Source organism: Stylophora pistillata, chromosome 13, assembly GCF_964205215.1.
Source record: "Stylophora pistillata chromosome 13, jaStyPist1.2, whole genome shotgun sequence".
Classification (NCBI taxonomy): Eukaryota; Metazoa; Cnidaria; class Anthozoa; order Scleractinia; family Pocilloporidae; genus Stylophora; species Stylophora pistillata.
The window spans coordinates 18,181,967-18,192,242 of record NC_142531.1 but is presented as its reverse complement, the minus strand read 5'-3'; the positions used below and the strand labels follow the sequence as shown (position 1 = coordinate 18,192,242).

Below are 10,276 nucleotides of genomic sequence, written 5' to 3'. Positions count from 1 at the left end.
AGGGCATTGCGGCAAAGGCAAAGTAGACTTATTGTTTTAACTGAATTCGCTAGCTCACCAAGGTGAGCTAATGAATTCCGGTTAGCTCAATGGATAGAGCGCTGGACTGATGTGCGGGAGGTCGAGGGTTCGAGACCAGGCCGGACCAACACTCAAGGTCCTAAAATAATTGAGAAGAATATGCTGCCTTTCTATAACATCAAGAAATGGTTTAGATATTCTAGTCTTCTCGGATAGGGACGAATAAATGGAGGTCCCGTCTCCTGCAGGGTTAGGGGCAGGAGACGTTAATTTCCCACGCACGAGATTACTGTGTGATGGATGTCCTTCCCTGGGGTGGAATGGGTGGGTTGTTGTCTTGCGTTTCCTACATGAGCCTCTGGCTCGGGCAATATGGGTAACCATGCCCCACGTAAAGACATTAATCTTTTATTACTATTACTGTGTGAATACCCAATTAGAACATGTGAACATAAATGACTCCCAAAGGGTTTCTTGCGGCAAAACCTCCTGCCCCCTTGCTATCGCGTAAACATATCCTGATATAGGTTGCACTCGGAGATCTTTGCTATTTCTGCGTTTTAAGGACATAGTAGGACCTCGCACCCGTTGGTACTTAAGCCAGTACATTGCAAAGCTTTTGCGATTACGTAGTCGAGTAAGCTGGAGGTCACGTCTGTTGTCGGCATGAACTGAGAATGAAGTTACTGTGGTACCAAACGCTGTCTTGCCCTTCACATGCATACAAGTTCTCTCTAATCATACCTCCGTGTACCAGGACATCGGTACGAGTTTCCGTTCCCGCTGCCAATGTGTCTCTACCGAGCTAGTTTCCCCCGTTGTTGTTGCGCGCATTCCCCAGAAGAGCTCAGTCAGTAGGCGAAAAACGTATGATCACAGTAAAAAAAGTGCGAAAAAAGAAAGAACTCGGCAAATATCCAGCCATTTCGACTTCATGCTTGGTCAATTACGCATATTTATTACACGGGCTTCTCAGGGAAAACTGCTGAGGTTAAATTCCGGCTTGTTTTTTTTTCTTTTTTCTTTTTTCGCCTGTAATTTATGGGTACGTCACAGGCTCTTGAAAGGAGATGGCACTGAAAGGGTTATAATTCCCACCACCGGCCCGTTGACATGGAGGTGGGGGACTCTAGTTAGGTGAGGTTAGCTGAACCGCCTCCCGGTTAGCTCAATTGGTTAGAGCGCCGGATTGTGTTGTGCGGAAGGTCGAGGGTTCGAGCCCCGGCCGGACCGATACTCATGGTCTTAAAATAAGTGAGGAGAATTTGCTACCTTTCTATAATCAAGAAATGGATAGATATTCTAGTCTTCTCGGATAAGGACGAATAAACCGTAGGCCCCGTCTCCTGCAGGGTTAGGGGTAGGAGACGCTAATTTCCCACGCACTAGATTACTGTGTTGTGGATGTCCTCACCTGGGGTGGGATGGGTGGGAATTGGCCCTGAAATGCCCCCATGGGGAGCGGTAAATTAACGTAAGTATGTAGGTATGTAAAGTGAGGTAACGCACCCAGGAGGGTAACCCACCCCAACAATCTAATAATTTGAAAATTTGAACAGTAACATTATAGCCGCTGCCTTGTAATTAAGGTAATTTTTGCTTTTAGACAAAGCTGGTTAAGCTGAAAGTGGTCTATAATTAATAAACGAAGAGAAGTCATTAGATTTAAAAAGAATAATAAAACGTATTGTTTTTATTTGATCAGAATCAGGGAGAAAGGTAGGTTAATGGTTGAGTATATCCTTTGTTTCTTTGACGAGATTCCTGGTAGTTTGCACACAGCCTGAAACAGCTGCGGAGTGGAAACTAACACAAGAATCCATTTATTTTGAGAGCTGTCTCGACAAAGTTTGTTGTGAAGTCTCGAGAAAGTTTGCTTTCTTCTGGTAAACATATCTGACAGTTTTTTCGTTCACAAAGTGGTAGTATTGAACACTGAAAAGTAAAAACCCGGCCATGCACATCAAATAGTTAACTGCTCGTAAACATTTCAGTCGCGCTTTGCAAAAATATTTGAAGGATAGAAAAACACAAAAGCTTCTATTTGGTGCGAAAATATGCTTGTACTTTGTCCTTAGACATTCCACTATCTGTTGTCTATTGTCAAAAATAGAAATTTGACCAAGGTTGATGCCGAGTCTGAAAAGTTTTGTTTTTGCTCTTTGGTAAGTTTATAATCATTAACATTTTATTTAAATGTTAAAAACTTCAATAAAATGGATTTAAAGAACTTCAAATTCGACCTGGAAAATGCACCGTTTCATGTGACTGACATATTCGACGATAAGGATGGCTGTTTGTGGGCTTGGCAATCTCTGTTTAATGATATTTGTAACGATCATTTTCCATGGAAAGAAGTTAAAATAAAGAGGCAGGCACCACCATGGATAACTAATGAAATACGCATCAAACTGAATAGACGATTTAAAATTTTTAAATCTGCTGTGGTTTCTAAAAGTCATGTAGAGTGGTCGGAATTCAAGAGAGCCCGGAATGATGTTACAATCTCTATACGACATGCAAAAGCGTCCTATTTTGCTGAGATGTTTCATCAAGCTAGGGATTCAAGAGCTTACTGGAATCTGGTAAATAAAGCGATTGTCTCGAAGATACGAAAAAGTATTGGTCCCATAAGAAGAGAGGACAATGCTTTAGCTGTCTTGTCTACTGTTGGTGTTAAGCTAAACAGTCAGCTGCCAATGTTACCAGCTTGTGGAACCATTTGTCAAGCAGGGCATATTAACGTGCCACAGTTGTTCCGGGTTGCTATTGATTGTAAGATTGTAGAAAACAAGATGAATTCCATTCAAGTAAAGAAGTCTGCAGGTCCAGATAACGTTTATCCAAAGTTGTTGAAACTAGCCGGGAATGCAACTGTACCATCCTTGACTCGTTTGTATCAGTGTACTATGAATCGTGAAGCTGTGTTTTCACAGTGGAAATTGGCAAGGATCACTCCGTTACACAAAGGGGATGATGAGACAATAGTAGCTAATTACAGACCAGTATCATTACTAAGCATACACAGTAAAATTCTCGAATCAGTGGTGAATGACACTTTAGTTGAACATGTTTTTGTCCACAACGACCTTGCTTCCGACAGACAGTGGGCGTACCGAAAAGGTTTTTCCACGGAATTATTACTAATCCATTTGACAGAATTGGGGAGAAAAGGAAGTGGACGCAGGAAAAGCGATTGCAGTGGCTTTTATTAATTTCAAGAAAGCTTTTGACTGTGTTCAACACTCACTTCTGATCAATAAGTTACAGCGGAACTTCAGTTGGAATTTCAGGATCTCTGCTAAATTGGTTGAACAGTTCTCTCAGCGATAGGCATCAGTTTACGGTTGTTTATGGTGTTAAATCCGAGCCATTACCAGTTTATGTTGGTATTCCACAGGGATCGGTACTAGGACCGACGTTATTTACCTTATTTACTAACGATTTACCATCTTCTGTGAATTCTGGGGAGACATTTATGTACGCGGATGAAACAACTGTTTATTGTGTGGGTGACAGCGGGGATCATGCAGCTTATCAACTAAATAGGGCATTATCTGAATTCTTTGATTGGTGTCTTGCCAATAGGCTTAAACCTTATCTGAAAGAGTGAAGCTATGCTGATATCTAAGACACGCATCATAGGCCTATTTTACCTGTTACTGTGGGAGACTTTTATGTTAATTGGGTTAAGATATCGCGTTTATTAGGAGTAGCTGTCGATGAAAGTTTAAAATGGTCACCACATTTGATGGATGTTAAAAAGAGTTTCGCAAATGAGCTTAACTTATTAAGAAAATCAAGATTCTTACCAAAAAGTGTATTGGAGCAATTTTATTTCAGTGTTATTCTTCCTGGCGTCACTTATAGTATTGTCACGTGGGAAAGCTGTTGTAATCTTCAGTTATTTGGGGCGATTGAAAAACTTCATAGCCGAGCGGCAAAGTTAATATATAATTTAAAGAAAGACACCCAGTGACGACTCTCTAAAGATAGCTAAATGGCACTCCTTAGATTATATTTATAAGACCAAACTGTTTAAGGTAGTACACGGTGCATACAATGATTTGCTACCAGAGCAACTGTCCGAAAATATTATTGTTAAGAGGTCGAGTGGTGCGAAGTATTCATTAAGGGGGTCAGATAATATTGTTATACCAAGATTTCAATCTCGCTATTTAGAACGTTCAGTAACTTATAGAGGGGCTGTTCTTTGGAAGACAATTGCGTCTAGAAATGCAGACATTGTTCTGGCTACACGAAAGAGCATAGATTCAAGGTTAAGTAAGATTTTCATTTTCATTTTCATTTAAAGATTTTCATTTTTAGGTAACATCTGCCTCAACAGTTAATTTTTGTGATCAAGACTATTTTTATTTTTAATGATATCTTATGCAGATTATATCACCTATATTGTATAGATTTTTATAATTATTAACTATTAGTAATCTTACTTTTATTTTGTAAGTAATTTAGTAATAGATATTAGTTTTAGGACTAGTTTAAATGCACGACCCCATAAGCGCGAAGCTTTAAACAGTTATCGTATTAAAATAAAGTTGATGTTATGTTATGTTATTTAAGAGCACTCGCATAGTGAAAACTATAGTCGTATACAGCAGTCAAAGGGATTAAATAGCGCGCCAAAAGTTCGGGGTCCTCGTTAAGGTCCTTGGTTTGTGTTTTTGTACATTGAAGACAATTTAATCTCAAAGCGCAACCAATGCAAGCACAAGGGGAGACAGTTATACCTATAGTATGACGGGAAAACTCAAGAAAAGGCGTAGGGTAATCGCTCCCAAATTAAAGGAAAGCAGCGAACCTAAGAAGAAAGGGAAACCTTTGAAGGTTTATGTCACTTTTAAGGAACATTTTTGTTTTAAATTGTTCTAATTCGAGGTTGAGTCCCGAACTAAGAACGATTAAATTTAAGATCCAGTCCACTCTACTCGAGGAAAATCGTGGAAAGGACTTGAAACTTTGAATGAATGATTTGCCGGACTCAGTCAGAAACAAAAGAATTTATGGAGCGGAACCGTGATTCAGATAACAACTGAAGTCGAAAATTTAAATACAAACCATAAGTAAAAGTCATGCTGCGGTCCATTATACCTTGGACAAAATTTGTAAATAGCATTTCCAAATTATTTCTAAATAAGTAACAAACGTTTTCGGAAAGATTTTCGTACAACCCCATACCAATCAAAAACAAAGCCGTAGTCCTAAAGGAAATCTGTTGTTTCGCCTCTGCTTCCTTTATCGAAGAACTGAATGCATAATGAAGTATGGGGTTGTACGGAAATCTTCCCACGTTTTCCTACCAAACTGGAAAATAGAAAATAACGGAACGAATGTTTTCCGTTCACACTACAAAGGTCGACGGCGGGGAGACACTTAAAAGGGCCTCAACCATGCGCATACCAAGAGCTTAATTAAACCACCAAAAAATTTAAATGGCATCGATGTTATCGTTTTCGAAAAGCTCAATTTGCTCCTTATTTTCCGTCACCAGAGTTTTATAATTCATTCATTTTAAAAATGTGCTTCGAAACTCTCGGGTCCCCTAGGCCTTTCATTCGGCATGGTGAAGACAGGGCCCTGTGGAAAAGCAGGAATAAACAACAATAACACCAATCTGACGATCTGCTACTTATTCTGTAAGTGACTTAAGTTCGGAATAGGTGGTTTGCATGTTAAGTCATCGCCGCCATGTTGGTGGACTAAAAATGATAGATATCTCATTAGCTTCGTTTGTTCGTCCACCAGCATTTGTTCCTTTCACCGTTGTTACCTGTGTCTCCAGAGATTGGTTGCAAACCACCTATTATTGCGCACATGTAATCAGTGTACGAAGACGTAAGTCCACAAGGTCTTTGCAGCGGATAAGTCCAGCCGCTGTCGTGGGTTCACTTTCGAAAATCTTCCAGCCCGCCGAGTTTTTAGTCCTCTATGATTTGCTCACATAAGATATTTCTCAGAAAGCTCCGAAGACGTGACGTCACAACCGTGTTTACCCACCCTCATCGAAACACGCTTATCGGACGATGAGAGCGTACGTATTTATCTTAAATATTTTGAAAGGTATATAGCATTCCTTCCGAAACTGAGCCTTGGCGGCATACATGAGGAATTTTTTTTTGTGATAATCTTTCTTAAATCTATGAAAAGTTCTTGGTCAAAGGAAGCAAGTAGGAAAGCGAGTTGGCAAAAAATTGTGAAAACTCTAATCTGAATGAATAGGGAGCTTTAGCAACGACGACGGCGACGGCAACGAGAACGGCAGAAAACAATATGAGCAGAAACAATCGCCCTGCACGTGCGTTTAACATTTTGGTACATTTCTTTGCTGTTCTCGGCAAAACAACAACGTGAAATAACCAAACTTTAGGTTTTCTCGAGAACGTCAGCGCGTGACGGTTAATTGTTCTTTCTTTCTCCTTACTTTAATGCCGTTCGTAGTGATATAGTCCCTGAATAGTTCGCCAGCATTTTCCAAGTGAAACACATCGGAATAACCTCGAAAGAGTTACAAAAACGAAAAGTTAGATTTCGACACGACGTTTTCGTTGCCGTAGCCGTCGTCGTTGCTAAAGCTCCCTAATAATTGGTTCCATGCCGCTTCCTCGTATAAATGCAAGATATTGTTCACCTTTTATTTGGTCTCCACCGAGAGGGACCCCAGAAGTCAACAAGCTAACCAGCATGCGCCAGGGGATCAATTTTTGGTGACCGCGCGCAAAATAAATTTCCCGCACAAAATTTTGTAACAAAAACAATGGTACCAACCGCTGTCACGCAAAATATGTCAAGAAAATTAAACGTTCATAGAAATCTGTAAAAATGAAACAAATTTGGGTAAAGAAAACTCGATGCTTTCCGAGCACAAAGCTTATTTAATTACGGATATCCTGATATCCACATAATTTGTGATGAACTTTTACCCTCAGAAATGAAATCAGCGTCATTTTGAAGTGGACAAGCATTCAGTCAAGTATCGATGCTTTGTTGTTCAGTGCAACGCCATTAGCTACTCTGGTGTCAGTAATTACTATGGTGCTTACAGGCCAGACCCTCACATCCGCTAATATTTTATGCTGCTGTCGTTTGTGTGTGTTCTGAAATTTTCCGGCTTGTATGTGACAAATAGTTTCATGAGAGCAAATGACGCATATGTTTCACTTGAAAGAGTTGAAGAATTTCTTCTTTTAGAAAACCTATCGGAAGCCTCAGAGGGGGATGAAAGTAAGAAACACCAACGAAAGACCGACAGTACCTTCACTAAAGAAAATAGCGGCTACTCAAAAAAAAAAAAAAGAAGCCGAAAATGTGGAGAACGTTTCACTCTCTTTTGAAGTGAGAGAATTAGGGCCAACTGATCTGATCAAAGTTAACCTGCGCAAAAAGCAATCATGAAAATGAATTTATTCTTCAGGATATCAACTTTGTTGCACCTTCAAATAGTTTAACAGTAATTACCAGGCCAGTTGGAAGTGGTAAGTCTACTCTGCTCTCAGCGATGGCTGGTGAAATTTCCGACACTAGTGGGACGATTTTGTATCGAAGCAATGTCATTTACTTGCCTCAGACTGCTTGGGTGTTCTTGGGAACAATAAAAGAAAACATTCTGTTTGGCTAGCCCTACGCCTAGTCCAAGTACGAAAGAATAATCGACGTCTGCGCTCTGATAGAAGACTTTCAGCGGTTACCTGATGGTGACCAAACAATTGTTAGAGAACGCAGCGACGTTCTGAGTGGAGGCAAGAGTAAGTTTAGCTCGTGTAGTTTATGCTGACGGAGATACTTATCTATTGGATGATCCACTAAGTGGCGTGTTGGATAATAAATCTATTTTTAGAGGTTTTGTTGTGTAGTATCGCTATGTATTTTTGCTCGTTGTTTGTATCTTGACGAGCCCGTAGGGCGAGTCAAAGTACGGCACAACTCGTAAATTACTTAGCGATACTACACAACAAAAGTCTAATAAGGTATACAGTGGAACCCCTCTAAACCGGACCCTCATTAAACCGGAATCCTCATTTTGCCGGACCATTTTTTCGACCCCAAAATCTCTGTCGTACATTTTCTTTATTTTTAACCTCAGGAAACCGGAACTCCTCACTTCCGGAAACCGGACGCTTTTTTCAGTCCGTAATCACATACTGGCAAAGAAACTGACCTCGTTAAAGTGGACGTGAAAGTTTTAGGCTTACCACCAAAATCAAATCACCCGTTTTTAAACGTGATTAAAATTAAAATTGTAATCATGCAGCTGTGAAATCCCGATCACAAGTAAGAAATGTGTATCGGCCAATTACTCAATGTTCTATCCGTACTGAAGCAAAACATCCAAAGTCGACAATCGTGCCGCTGTTGTTGGGTGAATGAATGACAACAATAGGGGATCAACCATTTAACTCTTGAGGGGGGTTGGGAGGGTGGGTGATTTTGAAAAAAAAATTTCCTGCAAGCGCTTGTAGGAAGAAAAAAATTGCATGCGGCCCAAATGTAATAGAAAAAAAAAATTTTGCGTTGCTGTAAGAAAGAAAAAAAAATGTTGCAAACCATCACATTGCTTTTATGTTCAACTTTGAGGTAATCAATGTAGAAGTGGTATGAAAAAAGGCTGAGCAAAAAGTATTAGAGCTATCGTAATCAACTAACTTCAATTTTGCTTTCACATTTGTTTTGGATATTTTAGTCCACTTTTATATTGAAACTAATGATTCCAGCAGCATTTACCATGCTATGAGCATTTCTACAATGCTTTCTGCTATTTTGGGCTTTTTTTGTTAACTAAGAAACTAAACGTTTTCACATTTGCCTGTGGTGCATGACTTTATTTGACTTAATATAAAATGATTGTAAAGAATGACTTTCCGAAAACATAGCTATATCAGAACTATTGCTGCAATGACCCCAATGCAAATGTAAATACATTTTGTATATGTAAACACATGACCCTTTTTTTTTGAGGAAAAAAAATCCTGCAGAGAAATCAGGAGGGAAAAAATATCCCGCAGAGAATTTAGAACGGAAAAATATATCCTGCCCAGCAGATTGCTAGGAAAAAAATTCTTGATGACCAGAAATCACCCACCCCCCCCCCCCTAAAAAGTTAAATGGTCGGCCCCTAATGTGCTTTATTATAATTAGTTAGTACTCGTGTGTCATGTACTGGTAATTATAGTCAGACAATACATTATGCGGCATAAAAGGTAAAACCTCAGTATTCCGAACACCCCTCTAAACCGGACATTTCCTCCAGTCCGAAGGGTCTCCGGTTTAGAGGGGTTCGACTGTATGTACACTAGATGAAATAATGGATTTTACCAAATTTGGCTCTAGGTCAAATGTGAGACAAATCTGACTTTTCATTTGTCCTGGTCTCAAAGACGTCAAATGTGTGACAGATATGTTATCATATTTTCCCTGATAAATGCAAGACAAATACTGTTTGAATATGAAGCCATATTTCATTCAAGGACATATATTTAGACAAAGCAGACAAATGTGTTCAACTTCATACGAACCCTATTTCACCCCACGAAGTCGTTTTTTCACTCGCGTACCCTTGTGTGATCTATTCAGTTTCCCCACTTTGTATCTCTAAGGAGATCACTCAGATTTGGGCATTTTTTGTCTCGATCAAAAGTGTGATTTTTACTAAAACAAACTGAATATTGGTAGAGGCTCGTACAAGGAATTGTGTGAGTTGACCGGTGCAAGCCATACAGTTGCCTGAACTGACGTTAATTTCCCACACACGAGATTACTGTGTGATGGATGTCCTCCCCTGGGGTGGGATGGGTGGGATATTGGGCGAACTTAATTTGGACCCTCGCTCTGTTGTGCGGCCCTCACCACACTCTGGTGAAAGTAATTAAATAAATAAATAAATAAATAAATAAATAAACTGACTGTTAACTTCTGCGGTACTGTTCGTATTTTATTAGTAAAAACCCAAGCCAATGTCCCACATTAGACTGTCGAAAAGAAGAGAAATGTCATTGTGTTAAAAGTTAATAAAAAAGATAGAACAAGGGATAGGGATCGACAGGGCTAAATCTGTACTGAGGCATTCCTCATGATCCTCAAAACTATCGTGGGATTCCAAGAAGTGTACTTCAGAATCTCTCTCGACGTCACTAGCGCTATTGTCACTTTTAGAGGCAATTTCCGTTCTCTCTGCAATTTGTTTGAGATGTCTCGATCGTGTACCTCGACTGACAAAGTCATCACAGTGACTGCAGTAATA

General features: G+C 39.7%; 1 protein-coding gene across 1 annotated transcript; it reads left to right on the top strand.

Moving 5' to 3' along the window:
- Nucleotides 1–2,237: 2,237 nt before the first annotated feature.
- Nucleotides 2,238–3,236, top strand: LOC148717958 (uncharacterized). The gene has a single exon (XM_088742434.1). It carries the CDS (start codon nt 2,238–2,240, stop codon nt 3,234–3,236), a length of 999 nt encoding a protein of 332 aa, XP_088598560.1.
- The last annotated feature ends 7,040 nt before the right edge of the window (nt 3,237–10,276 follow it).

Excerpts from the sequence above, each read along its gene's own strand:
- LOC148717958 (XM_088742434.1), top strand. The coding sequence starts at position 2,238 with ATGGATTTAAAGAACTTCAAATTCGACCTGGAAAATGCACCGTTTCAT.